Genomic DNA, 21,148 nt, shown 5'->3' on the forward strand with positions numbered 1-21,148 from the left:
ACAGCTAGTTTGGGGTGAAATTTTCCCTCTGATTTCACATGCTGTCTTCAATAAGTCTCTAATACCCAGCTTCTTTCTCTTAGTTTAGATGCTGCTGCTAGGCTTCCATCCAGGCTCCACCATTACAGAGGCAGCTCTGTGATAATTATCCCTGCATGATAGCTCCACATGTAAAGGGGTGTAGACAAGTTATATATAGTGCGAGCAAGTCTATTTAAGTTGCCAAAAACAGCCCCATAAGGCAGGTTCAGAATCTATGAAACAATTTTTCATTCTCAAGTCCCTGAATGTGTAACCGGCTCCTTTTAGCAATCCTCACACTGGTATTTAGTGGGACAGCTTGACTACTGAGCAGGTGGGTGGAAGGGGGATTAACTAGTAGATGATTTAGGGCATCTGTCCCAAACTTTGTCACATTTTAGTGGTTGGAAATTTTCACCAGCAGCCTCCTGCTGCTCACACTGGGGTCTGTGTGCAGCCACCAGCATGAATAATGTTTTGCAAGAGAGTTGGAAGCCACAAGGCCTCCATCTGCGTGGGCATTTAGTGTTTGTTCTGGTGAATAGAGCACTTCATAGAGAGGTTTAAAGATACTCCACACAACCACCTTGTAAGGTAGGTGAACTCTGCCCATTTTACACAGAGGGTTTGTAAATCATTTACCAACTAGCCAGAGATGAAGTCGTTGTGAGAGCTCGATAGAATGTGGGAGGAGTCCCTTGCTCCCAGCAAGCCACAATACATCTCATGGTAGCCTCTCCTTGTGGTCAGAGGTAACTCTGACCGCTCAGTCAGGAAATTAGTTCAGCTGGAGGTGGCTGGCTAGAAAGGAGGTTGCACCAGCCCAAGTACCATTTGTAGCAAGCTGAGCAATCTTGTACCCCATAACTATGGACTGGTCTAGGATCCTCCCCAAAACAGGGAACTGTTTGGGTTTCCTGATCCCAAAGGCTCTGGGTATTGTAGGGGGAAAAACGGTGACAAACTTTCAGGTCTTGCAATTAATGCTCTAGAATATTTTTGCCAGAAAAAGGGTTAGGAACTTTTCAGGTATTTTAGAGAAAGTTAAGGTATTTCTAGGTCTACCAAACTGGGGGTAGGAAACATGGCCAGGAGCCTTACCATCCTGAAAGATTGGCTCTGGAAAGGGGTGAGTGTCCAGCCCTCTTTCTGCATCTGTGACTGACTTTGATTAGTGTTTAAACTACATGTTCAAAGTATAGCCCATAGAGAAAAGGTGTTAATTTAATGGACCATTACCCCTTTACCATTCTTGGTGTAGAAAGACCAATTCTTCAGTTACTAACAGTAAGAAATCACAGAGAGTGTACATTTGGGAATGGGCACCTAAGACAATCCATTGCAGTCATGTTTGGTAGCCCTCTTCTGTTCCTGCATTTAGGATACCACCATTTTGTTACCAACTCTCCTATAATTAGGCAACATTAGTTGTGATGTAGGAATAATTGGCTTCTTTGGAATTGCATTGGCTTTTGCCACTTCCACCACATACAAATCTAAAAGCCCGTCCCAAAGTGACAGTTCAGAGCACAGAAGGTTTACACATAACACTTTCACTTAGACAGCATGCTGCTAGCCGGATAATGACAAGATTTTTGCCCATTCCAGCACTCTGCAGCAGCACAACCATTTTGGATTTTCCCACAGACATATTTGAAGCTTTAAAAAGTTCACTTGAATTGTTAAAAATGTTTCTCTGAGCAAGCATAAGGGGCTGCAAAATCTCTCTCCCGGTCACCATCTTCCCTATGAAAAGTGGTTCCCTGGTGAGCTCAGTTCTAAAGGTGAGTTTCAGGATGTTTCTTGGAGCAATGTTTGGAGAAGCATTTTGAAACTCAGTTTTCAAGCTTGAAACTTGACTATTAGGACTCCTTTCTCAGCCGGGTCTACGCTAGAAACTTTTCCCAGTATAGTAACCTTGGTTAGGATTGAGATTCTTTTTTTAATATAACCTTTTTGTACTGACCAAAACCATAGTGCAGTGGATGCAGTTACACAAGCATAAAAGTGCTTTTGCTGCTGTCCCTCATTTTGTTTGGAGAACTGGTGCAATCTATACTGGCAAAAGCACTCATTTGCTGGTATAACCTGCCTCTACACCAGGAGGGTTTTGCCAGCATAGCTATGCCAGCAAGCCTTTTCTACTGTAGACTAGGTCTCAGGCCCTGGCTCAACACCATTGAAATCAGTAGAAAGGTTCTCATTAACTTGAGTGGAAATTGGATCGATCCCACACAGTACAAAAAATTCCTTCTGCCATTGTTGACTTTTTACAATCTTTCCTTTAGTTTTGCAGAACCCCAAAGAAACATATTAAAATGAAAAATAACTTACAGCCTCAATAGCTGCTATAGGGAATCACTTGTAATTGACTACATTTGTTGAGGATCACTTCCCTCCAGCCTAATTTCAGACTTAAAAGTTTTTGCTTTCCATTTAGAATGTCTCTGTATTCATTGCCTGGGCTTAAACAACCATCTTAAAAAGAAAATAACGCTTTCTGAACTGTGAGGAAGTTGCTTGTTAGTGAAGCAAATCTAATACTGCAACCAAGCACAAATATTGATTTGATTCTTCTTTTGAAAACAGAAAGTCCTTTTTTTAATCGTATTGGGAAATCAAATTAAGATGTTTGTGTGCTGTAGTTTTCACACTAAGATGTCCCATCCTCGAAAGCAGGCTATTTATTCTGTATCAGAAATGATAAACTCAAGGCAAGAGAATGGGAATTTTGCCATTGACTTCAATGGTGCCAGGATATCAGCCTTCATGTTTATTATATACCACTTCTATGCAACATTTTCTGCATAGTGACATTTTTCAAAACCACCTATAAAGAACGTCACTTGCAGCAGGGCAAAGGCTGACAGTTGATCAGAAGTTGAATTCTAATAAAGCTAAATATAATTCAGGAAATTACATCAGTTGGTGAAAGCACATAGCTGACCCATTTGTCTGCACAACATTGTCTCTTAAGGTTTACTCAAATTAATTCTAATTGTATAACATCAAGATACTGAAAAAGAAAGTTCCCCACCAGCTGCTATACATATGTGGTAAGAGAGCTGATTAGAAGTCAGACCAATAGTCTTCACCTCAAATTCTCTCAAACCGTTGTTGCTTAGCAGAAAGGTAGATTCTCCTTGGGATTTCTGCCTTTTTTTCTACTTGCTCTCTCTAGAGTTTTTTATTTAAGGGCTGAGCATACTGCCTGGCAGCTAATTAGTCTTTAGGGTAGATCCTGATGTCCCTGCATGTGCTGAGTAGTGCCGAACTCTGTGAGTTCTCCTGCTGATTTCAGTGGGACTATTTTCAGAGTGAGGTAGTATTCAACACATCTGAAGGCATCAGCATCAGGCTGTTTGGTCTGAATACTCTTGTGTATCCTGTTGCTCACCCCGCCAAAGCAAGTGAGGGATAACGGAAGTGATATCGCTCAAAGAGGGGCCCGTTGTGGACTGTGATTTTTTTTTTCTCCTGTATCCATCATTTCTCCACTCCCTTCCTACTGCAATCGGCCTGCTGATTGGCTGTACACTGTACAGCTCCTTCTCTCCCACTGGAGCATGATACGTTTTCAAGTGAGTTCTTGTGTCAGGGGCTTGTGTGTGAAAACCCTCCTTTCCCATATATTTTGTTTCCATCCTTCATTGTTATGCCTAAGGAGGTTGTGGAATCTCCATCATTGGAGATTTTTAAGAGCAGGTTACACAAACACTTGTCAGGAATAGTCTAGATAATACTCAGTCCTGCCATGAGTGCAGGGGACTGTACTAGATGACCTCTAGAGGTCCCTTCCAGTCCTATAATTCCATGATTCTATAAACAGTAGCTTGCATCACTGAATCTTTTTATTCTAGAGTGGGAAGGAAACTTCTCTAAATTATATGGGTTTTATTTCCAGGTGGTTTATCTTCTCCCCCAATACCAGTGCCCTGTTGCTGCATAAAGGTGCTACTTATTTCTTCTTTAGGCCCTATTATTTCTTTGGCATTATGCCCTGGGGAGCTTTTCAGAACTTGGTTTTGCCCTGTGCCTCTGACTTTGAGATCTTGGATTTCTCTGAATTATCATACTAAGTTCAAAAGTGACTCGGTGTAGATAATACCATCTTTCTAGAAGCCTTTCCATAAACAGGCACTCTGCTTTGCTCCATGCTTAGTGACTATGACAGTCCCTTGTCTCAGCTGACAACAAAACCCAACCCTGATTTTGTGTTTTCCTGCTGTGATCCAAGTTTTAACATTCCCCAGCAGCATTTATTCACTTCACAGGTACAGATCCCACCAACTGAGTTTTTTCAGCAAAATGACTGTTTGTCTCCTTCACCTACATGTGACTTTCCCCTGCTCCTCTTTTATTTTATTGATGGGGGGTTAATCTGCTCTTTTCTGTATTTCTAGTGTGTTCACTACTTTTTGCCACGCAAAAGAAAATTAAGTTGATAGTTTTTAGGAACAGCCTGGAAACTTGGAAATAAAATGTCAGTACTTTATGCCTATGTGTTTTTAAATGTAGTTAATACTCTCAGAACTCTTTTTCCAACCCGGCCCTGGGATTAGTGTCACCATTGTTGATGATGTGGAAGAGGGGGAGAGCAGTTATACATGCACACTTTAAGTTAAAAAAAATTCACAGGGATAGAATAAGCAAAAGTGGATTGCTGAGAGTATTTTTTTCACCTTTTTGTGAAACCAGTGGAAAAATCTACACTAACGTGCTCTGGTCTTACATTAGAAACCCCCTCCCCACATTATATATCTACCACAGCAGTTACACCCAGTTTCTTTAACATACATATTGGAGTGAGTATTATTACCTCTCCCTGTAGTGCTAATACAGGCTTTACTAGGAACGAGTGCTCCTTTCTTTTAGCATTTTAATCCTCCTTTAGAGCACCCAGTTACCATGGTCAATTAGCGTGGACAGACTGCTAAAGAGGCCAGAGCGCTGTCAAGCTGGTAGCTACCATCTCATAGACAAATCACAGCATCTGCATTAAACTGGATTTCTCTCACTAGTTCTCCTGGGGGAGGTTTTCGAGCGAGGCACAGAGTTTTGCTTGCAGGGACTCTCCGGAGTCTGGGTGCAAGAGAGCAGAATCCCACCGGGGTAAGTCTCGAGTGAGAGGTGCTGGGGCTTCAACTCCAGTGATCAGCCTGGAAATAAGTTTCCCGACCCAGAAGGAAAAGGAAACCGCTCCAGCCCTACGCCAGTGCGCTGAGCCTGCCATTAGTGGGAGAGGTGAGGCTGCTCCCTTCCCCTCCGCCAGCTGCGGCCCCTCTCTTTGAAGTGGAGATTGCGGGGGCGGCAGATGAGGGGCCAATGACAGACACTCATGGTTTTAGCAGCGGGCTGCAATCCGCGCCTTGCTACTGCGCCTTGGAGCTGCTCTGTAAGTACCCGAGAGACAGGGGAAATATACCCCCTCCCCCACGCGAAAGGCCCCTCCCAGGGGCAGGTGAGGCACCCTGGTGACTACAAAAAGAGGGGCTAGGGAGGGGAAATAGATTCCGGGCTGAAACGTGCTACTCTCCCTTTAAAACCAGTTCCTCTGGGCTAGGGCTTGGTCTGGGCCAGTCGTTAGAGCCCCTTGCTGTCCCTTTGGCTGACGTCATGCCTAAGCTGTCACAAGCAAAACAAGTCAGCGCTCGTGAGCCAATGCTAATGAGGGGTGTTTTCTGTCAGCTGGCCACTGGCGGCCTCCGCCGGCCTCCTGCTCTGGGGCCCAGCGCGCACGGGGGAGGCCCTTTAATTAAGACCTGGGTCTCCGTGCAGCCGGGCTCTAGCGAAGCGGAGAATGGAATTACACTAGGGCAAGCTGCGCTGATGGCAGGTCCAGCCCTTCCACTCTCGACCCCGACCCGCTGGCCAGATCAGGCGAGTGACCTGAGAGATGGCTCCCTCCTGCAAACACTTCCTCGGCTTCTGTCCTTCCATCCCTAGTGCAAAGCGTGTAGGCGTTGGGACAGGAGGACCACCTACGCTGGGGCTATCGCTTCTCTTTGAAGGGGGGGGGGGGGATGAAAGGGAAGCATCCATCGGTTGGCTGCGATAAAAGTTTCCAGCTTTAGCAAGTTTTTTTAAATGTTTCTGAAATGTCTTGGAGATTCAGTGCAAGTAAAAAACGGGGAGGGGGGCTAAAATGCACCGTTCAGATGAAATTTAAGCAGGTTTAAATTTGAAATATAAACGAGATGTACATAAAACCATCAACCCACTCACTCTCACACCTACACAAACGCACGTGTGATTGTATCATTGTTTCAAACGCATGCCCGCCTACTGGATACGTGTATGTGGAGACAGATAAATAGATGATAGATAGATTCCTATAGGTTCAACAAAATTAAAACCATTCACTTAAAACGCACTTGCTGGTTCTTTGAACTCAAGTCACAAGATCTTCAACTTAAGTGGTAGGCTAAATTTTCAACTCCTTCATAAATGACTGTACATTAATTTTCCTTGGAATCTTGTGCACTTAAAAATACAACTTCGTTTTAAAATAAAGAAAATCCAGAATATACACGGAGTTAGGAGTGATCAGAGAGAAAGGGGAAAATAAGATCAAAGTTCACTTTAATTGAGAAAATGAGGTCAAATAAATTTTCTTATCAGAAATTAGACTATCTGAACATATTCAAAGCATTGCTATCATTTAACTTTGGAAGCTGTTTAAATTCATAAACGACTTGACATTTACATTCACGTGAAGCACAGAATTAACATTCCCATTTACCTATAGGTAGTACAGATTATGACAAACTAAAGAAGAGAAATATGTATTTTTGGCTCAAGCATTCGATCTCTAACTACCTTCCCAAATACAAAGAATTCAATCCGTTTAATAGTGCAAAATAATATGCAACCCTGTCAGATCTGAACGGAATAACAGATCACGATGCATACCCTGTGTGAAACTAAGAGGCACTATACAAAATAGACATTCTGGCAATTCAGTTGAAATCACAGTTTAAGCTACCCCAATTTCTGACTTTAGAAAGAGCTGTTAGTGATACCTTTCAATACAAATCAGGTTATTTCTTCACTCTCATCAAAAGCAAAGTATTATTTAAAAAAAACCCACCTCTGCAACTTTCTTGAGTCAAAGGTGGGGGGTTTTGTTTCAAAGGAGGAAATTGGCATTGGGCGAAGTATTCAGGAAAGTTTTGTTGAACTGCCAAGAAGTCAGAGCTGACAGTATTTGTTTACTTTTCCACACTTTGCAAGTGAAGTGTGACTAGTACTACACTCTCTTTATTCCTTGCTATAGGGTGAGTGTTTGTTCAGCAACAATACCGTAGCTAATCACCTGTGCCGGGAGAGAGACTCATTGATTTATTGCCCTTTTCACCGCACAGCATCAAAATGTGATTACCCTGGTTTAGCTGGGGAGGAGGAGAGAGAGGGCAAGAGAGAGAAAGCAGCACCTAGCAAATCGTTTCAAACTTCAGTAAAAGGCTACTTGTTTCCCAAACGAGCAGTGTGATTCCTAGTCATACTTTTAGGGTGCTTTTCAAAATGAAAACTTGCGTCTTATTTTCAAGAATTTTTAAACAATATATGTATTTGCGCTTGGTAGTCACGCAGATGGGTTCCGTGTGCTTTCTTAATGAGAAATCCTCGTTCGATTAGGCTGTTTTTTAAAAATCTGTTTATAATTAGGTGAATTGTAATGACTTCATGTTTAGCAAAATCTCTCTCATGTAAACAACGTAACTCCCATGCACTGAAAGGTAGCGGGCTATTATAAATACATGATACAGACATAGCAGTTAGTAATGAGATCAGAAGTACCTTGAAAGGTTATAAAATTATATTTTCCCCCCAAAACGAAATTCACTTTTCCATCTCGCTGCCAGCGACGTAACTTTTTAAGCCCCTTCCTCCACTGTGGAAAGAACTGCTTCAAACTCGTACTTATTCGACCAGATCTAGGTTAGACTCAGAGCGCTCTGCAATCTTCTTTTAATCCAAGAAAGAAAGACAAGAAGGTTTTATGCATAGGATGGTTTATTTAACCGATGCTACTCGAGCAGACAAGGTGGTTAACAGGGACCACAAGCAACGATCTGCAAACCCAAGGTCTACCCAAAATAAATACAAGTGGCGAAATAGGGTGTCATTAAACGGTCATTAAATTTGTTAGTCTCTAAGGTGCCACAAGTACTCCTTTTCTTTTTATTAAACGGTCTGAGTACTGTGTAAACTCAGAGGAGCAGACGGCGCTCCGGTTAGCTGGGGAACACGTGCCAGTCCGTTTTCCAAAGCGCTGAATTGCAAGTGCTAAATTTGCAGTAGTTCAGAAAGGGGCTGACTCAGTTTGTGACGCTTTGGGAGGCGAGGGATTGGAATCCGGAGCGGCATTGTCTCCCCGTGGAACAATGGCAGACGCTGCACCGGAGTCTGAACTATTGGATTTGCAGCACGCTGAGCGTTGTAACGATGAGGAGACACTCCGGTGCTGCGCGGTAAAGTGGAGCTGCCCCTGCCGCAGTCCTGGGGAGAGTGGTCACCGGTGGGGGTGTACAAGGGGCAACAAGCAGACAATGTAGTAGGAGAAGAGATGTGGAGTTTGATGAAGCAACCGCAGGGAGCTCCCGAGAAGGGAGTGTCCTTCACTGCCTGCAAAACTTGCACTTGATAATTTTCTTAAAAGCACTTTGGAAATCTTTGTTGAAATAGGCGTAGATGACGGGGTTGAGGAGGGAGTTGGAATAGCCCAGCCAGTTGATGACTGCCCCCAGCCAGTCCGGCATGTTGCACTCACTGTCACAAAAGGGCAAGACCAGGGCCACGATGAAGAAGGGCAGCCAGCAGAGGATGAACGTGCCCATGATGATGCCCAGGGTTTTGACCGTTTTCCTTTCCCTGGCCAGAGCCATCTTCCTCTTGGCCTCGGTGCTCCTCTCGTTCTTCTTCTCGAAGGATGGGGCCAGCGGGGTGCTGCAGGGCTCGCTGGGCAGGGGCAGGTGAGTTCTGGAGGAGTTGTGATAATGCTGGACCTCGATGACCTCCAGAGCGGCTCCCTCCTCCCCGTGTCTCACGGCCCCGTTGACACACGCGCTGGGCTTGGGCTCCACCGTCCGCTTCCAGCTCTTGCTGGGCTCCCCGTTGCTTTTCTTCTGCAGGGTGGCCGGGGAGACCGTCAGGCAGGTGTCCGCGATCTTCTTCTTCTCCGCTTTCTTGACGGTCTTGCGGATCCGGAACCGGGCCGCCCTGAAGATCCGCCCGTAGAGCACCAGCATCAGCAGCAGGGGGATGTAGAAGGCGCCGAAGGTGGAGTAGATGGTGTAGCCGTGATCCTTGCTGATGGTGCAGGCGTCGGGGTCCGACCTGTCCTCCGGCGTCCGCCAGCCCAGCATGGGCGGGATGGAGATCAAGAAGCCGATGAGCCAGGTCAGGCTGATGAGCACAGCCGCTCGCCTGGGAGTCCGCTTGTTGACATAGTCGATGGGGTCGGTGATGGCCCAGTACCTGTCCAGGGCGATGGCGCACAGGTGGAGGATGGAGGAGGTGCAGCACAGCACGTCCAGGGAGATGAAGATATCGCAGGTGACCTGCCCCAGCGTCCACTTGTTCAGCACCTGGTAGAGGGCGGCCATGGGGAGCACCAGCACCGAGACCATCAGATCGGTGACGGCTAGGGAGCCGATGAGATAGTTGGCCACGTTCTGCAGGGAGCGCTCCAGGGCTATGGCCGCGATCACGCAGGCGTTGCCCAGCAGGGCGCAGAGGATGAGGGCGCCCAGGAAGAGGGAGGTGAGGAGCTGGTAGCTGAGGGTCACCGCGGCGCCCGCGCCCCTCGCGGAGGACTGGTCGGTGGGGGAGGTAGTGTTGTTGGCCACATCCATGCCGGGGCAGCTAGGAGCTCATGGGCAGAGCGCGGCGCGGTCACTCCTCCGCGCTCCGGCGGGCCGGTGGCGAGTGCTCCGCTCTCCTGCCGCGAGTCATCGCCTCGGGCCCCCGGGCGCGCCGCGCCGCCAGTGCGCCTGGCCACGCCGGAGAGCCATGGGCGGGAGCGGCTGCGGGCATCCAGGAGCGCGCGGTTCACACGACGTCAGGCGGCGCGGAGTGGCGGTGCCTGTCCGGGCCGATCTCCGGGGCGAAGTGCGGCTGAGCGCCCGGCGGCCCCGGCCCTCCTCTCCCCGCAGGAACCCGCCGGGCTCCGAGGGGCTGGCGCGGAGCAGCCTCGCTGGCGCTGGCGGCTTCTCCCCTTCACTCCCTCTGTCTCGCGCTGTGCCCCTGGCTGCTCCTGCTCCCCCTCCGCTCCCCTCCCGCTCGCTCCCTGTTTGATCTGCTCTCCCTCTCCCCCCGCCCCTGTCCCTGCTTTCGCTCTCTTCCCCCGCCCCCTCTCCTCTGGGGTGGCTCTGGCTGCCGGGCTGCCATTGTACTCCGGCCCCTTTCATCAACCGCGCGGGCGGAGCATCCTCTGCACCCGCTGGGGCAACATCCAGCGACGCGATCCGCCCCCTCCCTCACCGAGGAAAGCCCCGGCAACCCGTTTGGAGCTACCTGGTGCCGCCACTCTGTGCGGCTTCCAAACTACCTCCAGCGTCTCCCAGTCAATACACCAGTCAGCCCCGAGGACCCGAGCTTGGGTGCCCGGGCGGTGTCGTGGGCTTGCATCCTCCCCTGCCCTGTGGCCAGCAGCCCGGCAGGCTGGCGGGGGGAGCGGGGCGCGGCGTGGTTCTGCGGTGCCATGCCCGGAGCGATGCTCGCTGTGGCCACATGCCAGGGCTGGGGAATCGGGGGGACATGTGCAGGCTGAAGTGGATGATGCACCTCACGGAGTGCGTGGCTGCCTCCTGTTCCCCTCCCCGCGCAGCTTCGGCCCTTTCCTTCGCGGTTCGCTTTTCAATGCAAACTCCTGCCCCGGCGGGAGTCGCTCTGTGAGCCGTGTGGAAGCGCTTGGGAGCGATCCCCGGCCGTAGCGAGAGCAGCCGGCGGTGCAGACGCTTTTCCCGAGACTCAACTCCGGTGAAACTCTTCGGCCGCTGCCGTGGGCCGGCTGTGTCCGCCTGCAGCGCCCGGGACAGCTCCGAACTCCAAGGGCGTTTGTCGCCACCTGCAGGTACACGGCGTGCCAGGGATCGCGGCTCTCCCATACCTGAGGCTGACAGGGGTCCGGCACACCCTCGGGGAAGAGCTCACCCAAGGCAGCTGGAGGTGACTTCTCCGCAGAAGTCATTCTCTCTCGACAGCACTTCAGTGGCTGGGGCGCGCGGCTTCGCTTCTCCGGGGGAAAGCTTTACATCCAGCGGCCCTTCCCCGGGACCCTTGCAAGCCGCGCAGCAAGCGATGCCCAGGCGGTTCGTTGGGAGCTAAGCAGAACCAGCCCAAACACGTACTTTTTGTATCATATACTTGGGGAAATTCTGCGCTTTATTAGCATGCCACCCAGAGATCACAATCCATTTAAAAAATCCCCACATTGCAGTTTATCACTCCGAAATGAGGTTACAATTATTTGGCTCCTCTGTTAGATGGCAATGGGTTTTTATAATTGCTTGGATGAAAGGAACAAAGGAGTAGCTGTCTGAATTACAAACGAAAACAAATGTATGCCAATATGGTGAGTGGCGTGGGGAAATATGCATGCCTTGAATCTTCAAAATACAAGTAACGCTCTCATTTTATTGAGTAGTGTGTTTTAAAATCAAAGTAAATGCAAAGTATGTCCCATACTACCAAGTATGGGACCTAAATAGCCATGAAGTGTGTATAGGTAGGTACAGACACACGCTACCGGTAATTCCTCTTACACTGTGTCAAATGATAGTTCTGTCATCCGTGATCATGAAACTCCTGGGCTGTTAGCTGGGTAGCAGAGCAATCAATAAAGCAACTTAAAAAAAAAATCAAGATAGGTCGCTATCCAGTAGTGTGGTGTGGGTGTCCTGAGATGTATTGTTTTACAATGCAGTGCCGGGCACGGTTCCCACTCAATCATTTCAAAGCTCTGTAGTAATGGGGAAAAAAGAAAAAAAAAACATTCCTGGTGATTCCTGTCATTTCAGCTAATGCCCTGAAACCAAGAGGCGAGTCTGTGTCCCCGGAGCCTTGGTGGCTCTGAAATCTGAGGGCCACGTGCTGTTTCCCTCCAAACACAGCAGCGCCGAGCTAGCTTTCTTCAAGTTGCATCACAGGAAATTACAATGCAACAACCTATTGCAATCAGGAGCCTCAGAAGATAAAAAAATAACATACAGTTGCGCTTGATAAAAGTGGGGAAGGCTGGGTCTGAAAGAGAGAATGAAATGAGAAAAATATCGCTGGGAACAATCTTAAATGAAGATAGTATCAGGTTGAGGTATCACAAATAAATAGATTAATATACAGTAAACATTCCAAACAGTCAGAAGAGTAGGAGGCGGCTTCTGATCAGGGATCACATACAAAGTTTCATGAATGACAGGTTTAACTTCTGCTTTACTTGGAAGGTGACATTACTGGGACGATTACTTGGTATGGTTTTTATCCTCTTGTCACCCTGAATGACCTGAAAGGATCTTTCCAATTATTTTGCGTTGCTGCCCTGCAAATGTCTTGACAGCAAGATTTCTGACAATTTCCAAATAAACTACATTTATAATTAGGCCCAATGACCCAGGTACACACACTCATACTTGTTAATCTGTACTTAGGAGTGGACCCCAAAGATACCGCTGGGTCCAGAACTTCATCAGGTTTGGATAAACTCTTTAGTTCGGGTGTGACTTATTACTTAGAAGAGAGGTGATGCTACTGCAGAACTTCACTTTCAGGCTTTCAAGCTTTCCTGCTTGAAACCCCTTGAGCTGATGGACAGGCATAGCAGGAGCCTGCAATGCTTTCTGATTAAATGCACGGGCATACTCTATGCTCCCTTGTATGCAAGGTGAGGGGAAATAGGACATGTCAATGATTGATACTCAGGTATGTCTTACTCCTGAACACAACACGGCTCAGACATTATTTCCCTGCTAATACCAGGTGAAATTCACAGCACAGTAATGGCTTTCAAGGGATTAGATATAGTTTAAAACAACAACAACAACAACAACCCAGTGCCTCTGGCTAAGAGGTAATTTTGAGCCAGCCTGGGCAAATGAGTGGAGCACAAAACTGGGAAGCAAGAAGCCAGGAGTTTGAGTGCAGATTCTGCCACAGGCTCCTTGTGTGGCCTTGGGAAGATAACATAGGCCAGAACTGCCAAGTGTCCTCTGATCCTGGGTGCTTCAGTTCTGGGCTGCCCCACAATGAGGCAATTAGGGTTTGTTTTTTCAGAGGCCTGCAGACTCCAATTGATTGTTGTGGGAGGGGGTAGCAAAAGCAATGGCCGTTTCTGAAAATGGGTGTCTTATCTAGAGCAGGTCAAACAATGGGAACATTTTTACACAACCTCTTTTTTAAATTTGAAACTTTTCAGTCAGCTCTAGTCTTCATCTGTCTTACAGTTACATCTGTAAAATGGGTGTGTTGGGGTGGGAGGGAGGGAGCTGAGCTAAATCGTGGCCAGTAGAGGGAGCCACCTCCATGAGAGGGAGAAGTGGTGCAGGCAAAGGGTGTGATGGCCTAAGCACTCCTTAGTGGTGTGATGGCCTAAGCACTTTAACATATTAAATATTAAGTCTCAAATATTACTAAGCATGTAAATGACTGAACAGTCCAAATGAGGGCTCCCCAGGCCTAGCTCCTCTACTGTTCCCCCCAACCTTGGCAAGATGAGTCCTTAAAGGACTCTGCTGCCCATGGCAGTCTCCACCTGAACCATAATCCCTGCTCTGGAGGGAGGGCACAGGGTACAGTGAGAGTTAATTCAGTTACTAGTACATTATCCCACATGGATTTCCACTCAGGCTTCCATCAGGTCCTAAGAGAAGCATGTCACATAGCATGCTCCCCAGATCTGTCCCTGCCCTACTCCTGACATGCCACTTCCCCACCCTCAGAGTAACAACCCTGCAGAGATGCTGCTTCCTTCCCCCTTCAGCCACTCCAGCTCCCACAGAACACTACCAAAGGCATTTCTTGCTTAGCCCTTGAATGTTGGGGACTGGTGCCCTGGATGAGCATGAATGTGATTATTTATTTCATTTCAAAGATTATTCTGTACTTCAGAAAATTGATTTCAGTTGCTCAATATAGAGAAGGGAACAGACTGTCTCTAGTTGCACCATTCCTGGTTATTATGCTACTGATGATGGTGTCACACATTGATTTGAATTTTGTACTTGAATACTAGCAGGTTGCAGTTAGCTACTTTTTTTTTCACTTGCAGTCCTAAATTATTATTGGTGCACAATCAAAAATGTTGTCAGTGTTCATAGGCCATAGGGTGAGTTTCCTTTATGTCAGGAGCTCTCAGGAGAAACTAAAGTTATAGCTTAACCCTGAGTGAGGTCAATTTACGCCTCCTTGCACTGGATCTGGGTCTCTCACTTTAGTGATTGAAAATTGCATGATAAACATTAGGCCAGATCCTCAGGACCAGCCCTTCTGCACCTGATGCAGCTCTGGTGGGGAAAAGGGCTACAAAAGTGTCATAAACCATCCCTACACTTTCCTCATCTTCACACTGTTGAGCATAGGTCTGGTATCACAGAGCAAGAAAAGCCTTAGTTGTGTCAACTGCAATGATATTCAGACGAGCATTGTGGAAACCAGAGATCATCAGAGTGCTGCAGAGTTCTAGCCACATGCCTGTTTTCCTAATCACACCACCTGTGCCTGGGTTTAGGATCTGGTATTCTGGGATTACCCTTTGTCGGGGATCAGAGCAGCAGCCATGTTAGTCTGTATTCACAAAAAGAAAAGGAGTACTTGTGGCACCTTAGAGACTAACCAATTTATCTGAGCATAAGCTTTCGTGAGCTCCAGCTCACTTCATCGGATGCATTCAGTGGGAATGCACTGAATGCATCCGATGAAGTGATCTGTAGCTCACGAAAGCTTATGCTCAGATAAATTTGTTAGTCGCTAAGCTGCCACAAGTACTCCTTTTCCCTTTGTCGGGGAAATACCCATGCAGTCGGTGAAACCAACAGCATGGGAGCTTTGTACCACCTGAATGGTCTGAGGCAGCCTTAAAGGGCCAGAATGTAACCCACTGATTTTAAAAGATACAGTGTTATGCTTGTAATTGCCTTAGACAAAAATACTCTTCCAGGTCATTTTTCTCATCTGACATTAACCAAATAAATCTTTATAATAAGAGCTTACTGTTACATAATTCTGGAATGGCTGACGACAATAACACAACTGCTTGGTTGAATCAGTCTTTTACTAGCTGCTAATTAAGATGATTGCATCTACTTCTCAGTAAACATTTACGTTCATCTTTTAAGAGCAAGCCATAAAACCGGTTTATTATTAAAATTATTCATTTTTCTATAGTTGAATGTATACCTCAGATTCCAGTAATTTGGCAATTAACCTGTAGCTGGACAATTGCTAAAATGAGTATTAACAATTCATTCCAGGGTTTATAAGGATGTTCTCAGCCTTAAATGTATATTTATTTTTATTTTTATTCACTTCACTTTTAATTTTTCAGCTTTCCACTCCCCCTCCCACTTTTTTGGATAAATTGCAAGAGACTTATTTCCCTCCTAAAAAATAGAATAGCCTGTACTCTATGCAAGTGGGACCTTTATTCAAATGACATGAAAAGGACTTTGAATAAATATTGGCTTCTAGATAATGATTTGTGAAGAAGTCAATAGGAATTGCCATTGCTGAAAGTAGGAGATGTATAGCAGCATTCAAAGGAGCGAAAGTAATAGAAAAAGAAGTGTAAGTGTTTCAGAGTGCAATGACAGTTCATCATTTCCCTGGCTATGTTTTTATAGGTCTCAGCTTTAGGGATGTAATAAAACAGTAAACCTGTTTATCATTTTATCAGAAATTAAAAAAATTAATGTTCTTGAGTTAAATCACCCAAGGTTAGATGTTACTGGTGGCGTCCAGCTGCTGTCATGTCAGGGCTTTATGCAACATGGAAGATTAAAGATGAGTTATGTAGGATCTTTTCTCTCCTTAATAAATAAAAATGTCTGTTCCAGTGTTCTGCAGCATTGTTTTTGCGGGAAAGAGACTGTATTATTCCATGTGTCACATAGGATTTTCCCAAAGGAGTTCAATGACTTAGTAAGTCAAGTGTGTGGCTTTTTTCCCCAAACAAAGGTTTGTGTCAGTTTGTGAAACTTTGCTGTGCAATATCTTACTTAGCTACAAATAGAAATACTATTTTAAACCAAATCTGTGTATAGTCTACTAAAACAATCACAGACTATACTGAATGTGTAATGGTAGAAAAGCCTATTAGAAGAAAAGTATATATAATTTAAATTTTAGAAAGGAATGAGCTCTACTGACTGAATTTATCCTGTTAATTGAATAAAGTTCTTGCAAGTGTATATAAAACAAATCATTTATTTTATGTCCAAATGTCATTAATGTCTAATTACAGTGAGGACATGGGTGAAATTCCAAAACTTACTGCAAATATAGGGAAAATTACTTTTCTGATGACATCTGGCAAGACCATCAAATGGTATTACTCTAAAAGTTGTTCTAGTCCAACGGTTCATACGTTCATACTGTCAGAAACCTCACACTTGAGGTACTTATAAATTAAAAGTACCTACATTATTGAAAAAAATAGTTAGAAAGCAATTTTCCCTTCAATTATCCATCAAGTCTTATGTCCATGATTCTCTTTTAGCTCCAAGAAATGACAACTCAAGCAATTAAAACAGCCCAGGGAATTCTTATTTCACTTACTGCTCTTTACAGTAGAGGTTAATGCTCACTCTTTCCATACTTACAAGTGCAACACAGTTATGAAATTAAAACAAAATCATGCTTAGGTTTGTAAAATCAAATATTTGTGTGTCTATCTTCATCTTTTCAGTGAACCCTTTGTATTTCTCTCATGGGACACAAACAGCTGGTTGAATCCCTGAGATCACTTGAAACTGCTGGAAGTAGCTATGTCGTGAATGCCATGTAATTGCTTTGTGCAACATAATATGTCCTGGGAATTAGTACAAAGCAACTGTATGCACTTCTTGGTCTTGCTTGATGCCTCCTATAAAAAGAGCCTGCACTTTTAATCTGTTCACAAAATAAAAGCATTTCAAACGTGCTGGTGAGAACGTTCTGAACAACTAGGGTTTGAAATAGCCCGTTAGCCAGGTCTTCACTCAATATTTTTAGAAGTCATAGTTTGTGGCCATTCATATTAGATCATCAAAATGGAGTGTACACAATCTACTCATTTCAAGATCTTCCATTTTCATTTCAAACAAACTGTTTTTCTAGCTAATGTATGTTTCATGTTAATCATTTGGGGCTAGCCAGTCCTTTTTCCCTCTACCCCAGGGTAAGGGGTGGCACATAACTGTATGGCCTCAGAACCGCCCAGGGAAGGAAGGAATTGTGCATCTAAGGGGAACAATCCCTTCCCTGCTTTCAGGGAATAGTAGTAAGCTACTAGCCTTTACCAGTAGTTGATTAATTACCTTCCACCCTAGGATTAGCTCCACTATGCTGGTCACCACAATGCGGGTGGACACAGAATCTCTTTCCACTACTGCCCTTCAGGGGGGAGAAGTACCAGGCATGCAGCCCCTGCTTTCCTCCCAAGCCCTGCAGCAGATATGAATGGAAGCCATGCAGGGGCATAAAGACCAGCTTATTCCCCATTAGTCCCCATTTAACCACGTAAATCAGACCACAATCTGAATTCAGTTTAACCAAAAACTTAACAAAAATTCTTCATGGACTTTTCTAAATACAGTTAGTTGGAATTAATGCTACAACCATATAGAAATTTTGCATGTCTATCCACTTCTATCACTCCTGTTCCAGTTCCTCTTCCTTTTTAGGAAGAGGTCAATAGTGTGTCTTTGAATTCAGGCTCTTTGCAGCTACATTTTATTTGCTTTCCATTTTCTGTTTCTGTGGACCTTTCTGGTACAATTTATAAGTTAATATGCCAGCTAAGGCTTCTTGGGGAAAAAAGATTAGGAGTGAGATGGTGTTTTTTGCACAAACACCCAAATAAATCTGGTTTTGTTTACCTCAATGTCAAAGCAAAATTGCCATTTTAGGGATAAATTATGTTGCATCCAATTATTACTGGACAAGGAGGGATAAGGAAGAAGATATTTATAGGTCACTATTCTGGTGATAATATGATCCAAGGAAAATAATCAAACCACATAGAACTGGGTTCTGGAAAAACAGAATCTATGATCTTGCTTGTATAGCTCAAAGGCTAGAGGAATTTTCTGTTGACTTTGGGATTTATAGCCTCTAAACAGTGGTTAAAATACCTTTGTTCAGTCTAATCACAAATTAGTTAGAATGACAGTTAGATAAAGCAGGTTCTGAAAAATATCAGGGGTGAAATCCTGGCCCCACTGAAGTTAACCAAAAAACTCTGCTCTGAGTGGAATGTGGCAAGGGCATCACACCAGCAGCCTCCAAACACTGAGCCAAATTTTCCTCTCAACTACAATGAGGCAAATCAATTGGCTTGAAATTCTTGAAATCAAGAGGGTTGCGCCTGTGTAACTGACAGAAGGATTTGGCCCAATGGCTATTCAGAGGCTCACAAGCACACAGGGGGTTTTCTATCTGCACTTAGGAAATGCCCTACCAGTTAAAACCAATGGTCCATCTTTATATGACAATGGCCAGCACCAGAAGTTTCAGAGAAAGGTGTAACAGACAAGTATGTACTAAAATATCTATGGGCTATATCCTAATTCCGGGCAATCTGAGATTGATGTATGTTTTGAAGCAGGAGGGTTTAGATTGAGATCCCTTATATACTTTCTTATTCTAGCTAATACAACTGAGAGCGTTCTTCTTAGTGATATAAATCTCTTACTCTTTTTGGAACCCTCCTGTGCTCTTGCCATCAGTGCTAGATTTGTCAGTGAGTTCCACAGATTAATTATGTGTTGTGTAAAAAATAATTTAAAAAGTTATTTCCTCTATGAGTTTTAAATTTGTTACATCTTAAATTTAATTGGATAGCTTCTTGTTCTTCTCCTATGAGAAACTCCTATTTATCCTATCGGAATGATCTTCTATACAATAACGATAATTTTATATATCTCTCTCATGCCCCTTTTTGTTCATCTCCTCTCTAAATTAAATAATCCCAGTCTTTTCACTCTGTCTTCACATGGAAATCTTTCCATCCTTCCAAGCTCTTCTTCTGAACATCCCACTTGCTGCCATGTTTTTTGTTGCAATGCTCAAAAGTTCCATCCCCAGAAGCAGTAAATTTGTGAATAAGGCTACAGGGTTAAGTCCTTCCCTTTTGACGATAAACAGGAATAAGTGTGAAATTTTCATATACCTGTGCATGACATCTGGGCAGCTAATTTACTTGATATTATGTTCTGGCTTTTCAGAACTATGTTGGCAGATGCTTCTGTAGGCAAGGTTTCTCGCTCCTTGCAGTAGGCTACCCAAGGCATGTGTAGTCAAGTTTTAATCCTTACTAGGTTATGTGCAACTTTCAGTTTCTCCAACACATTTCTCTCCAACTTTTAAATACACAGCAGGCTTCCTAACCATTTCTTATTGGTGATAATGCTGACCATCTTACTAACTCTGAATACATTATCTGATTAATTGTTAACTTTCAGATGAAATAGCAGGGTTCTAACAGCAAATCCTAAAGACTGAATTAAGGAGCTTGAGAAATGGTTAGAGTTAACCCTTTAAATGTATGGGACCAGATCCTCAGCTGATGTAAATCAGCACTGCCCCACTGAAGTCAAACACATAATTAACCTGTGGAACTCATTGCCACAAGCTATAACAGAGACCAAGATTCAAAGGCTTACTGGGATTCAAAAAGGAATTAAACATGTCTATAAATAACAAGAATATCCTCTGTTACATAAGAAAGGGTAGAAAATTAACACTGATTTCCACTGAGTTATGTCAGTTTACATCAGCTGAGGATCTGGCTCACTTGGATATTGTCCAGGCTTCTGTGTTAGCTGTGTGGAGGTAAGAAGAAGAGGTTGAAAAATCAGTTGACAGAAAGGCACCCTGCAGGGTCTCTCTAGTATGCAGTTGCCTCTCAGTTATTCTTTAGCGCTTACTAAAGCAATGGTAATAACGTTTTAAACCTGGTTTCAGAGTAGCAGCCGTGTTAGTCTGTATTCGCAAAAAGAAAAGGAGTACTTGTGGCACTTTAGAGACTAACAAATTTATTTGAGCATAAGCTTTCGTGAGCTACAGCTCACTTCATCGGAACCTGGACATTCTCTGCCCTATTTTTATAGGGATGGGGATGAAGAAAGCTTCATGAGACACAGGAAAGTGAATTGAAATCCATGATTATGCTAAGGTGTGTGGACAATTGTGAAAATACGTGTATCTATGAACATGAAAATATTTGACAGCTGATAAGTGGGACAGTCACTGGAATATTTGCCACACTGCATCATGACAGCGAGCCTCTCACAACACTGATCACCACTTCAGGAGGTACAACCTCCAGGGCTGCATGCTTGATTTGGATGACAGACAGTTTTTGTTGCATCAGTTCACAAATTGTTCCCAAACAGTTCACTCTTACCATCACAGTATCCTTGTATTAGCTCTGTTTTCTATGGGAACTTGAGTTGTCTCCTGCATGAGTGACTGTTGTATAAATAACGGCTGCCTAGGAGCAGTTTCAATTTGTACATATTACTTTTGCTAACTTTTTTTTTTTTTTTTACATTTTCAATTCAATTGCTTATCTTTGTTCACTGAGGATGGATCTGCTTTAGTTTCTTCCTTCTCTGATGATATTAGATGCATGATCCACCTCGTATGTATCAGACAAGTGTCCCAATTTATATCTTAATTCTCAATAGAAAAATATCAATTAATCATAAATTAGGGACAAGTCATACAGTCTTTGCTCAGGAAAAATCCCCACTGACTTTAACATGCATTTTGAATTCATAAGGGCTGCAGGATTAGTCATTATTTATGGAAAGCTGCCTAATGCTACTCTTTTTTTAAAAATAATTTGATAATCAGGATTATGGAGAGCATAAATCCATCCACAAAGGGTCTTTGGAATCTGTGTTCATATGACAACTATTTTCTTCTAAGC

General features: G+C 44.5%; 1 protein-coding gene and 1 long non-coding RNA gene across 2 annotated transcripts in view; both read right to left on the bottom strand.

The window, feature by feature from the left end:
* Positions 1-5,201, bottom strand: part of LOC311521227 — a 60,799-nt gene extending 55,598 nt beyond the window's left edge. Inside the window, exon 1 of the long non-coding RNA XR_014711827.1 lies at positions 4,841-5,201. This is a non-coding gene — a long non-coding RNA (uncharacterized lncRNA). The remainder of the gene's footprint in view (positions 1-4,840) is intronic.
* A 1,488-nt stretch (positions 5,202-6,689) lies between these two features.
* Positions 6,690-10,284, bottom strand: HTR1A (5-hydroxytryptamine receptor 1A). The gene has a single exon (XM_084628067.1). The coding sequence runs from the start codon at positions 9,876-9,878 to the stop codon at positions 8,643-8,645; it is 1,236 nt and encodes a 411-aa protein (XP_084484193.1). The 5' UTR covers positions 9,879-10,284; the 3' UTR covers positions 6,690-8,642.
* Positions 10,285-21,148: the final 10,864 nt, after the last annotated feature.

The sequence above is a fragment of the Lepidochelys olivacea genome (assembly GCF_965140295.1).
Source record: "Lepidochelys olivacea isolate rLepOli2 genome assembly, chromosome: 5".
Lineage (NCBI taxonomy): Eukaryota > Metazoa > Chordata > Testudines > Cheloniidae > Lepidochelys > Lepidochelys olivacea.

Bases quoted from the DNA above. Each gene is read 5' to 3' on its own strand.
- HTR1A (XM_084628067.1), bottom strand. From the start codon at position 9,878: ATGGATGTGGCCAACAACACTACCTCCCCCACCGACCAGTCCTCCGCG.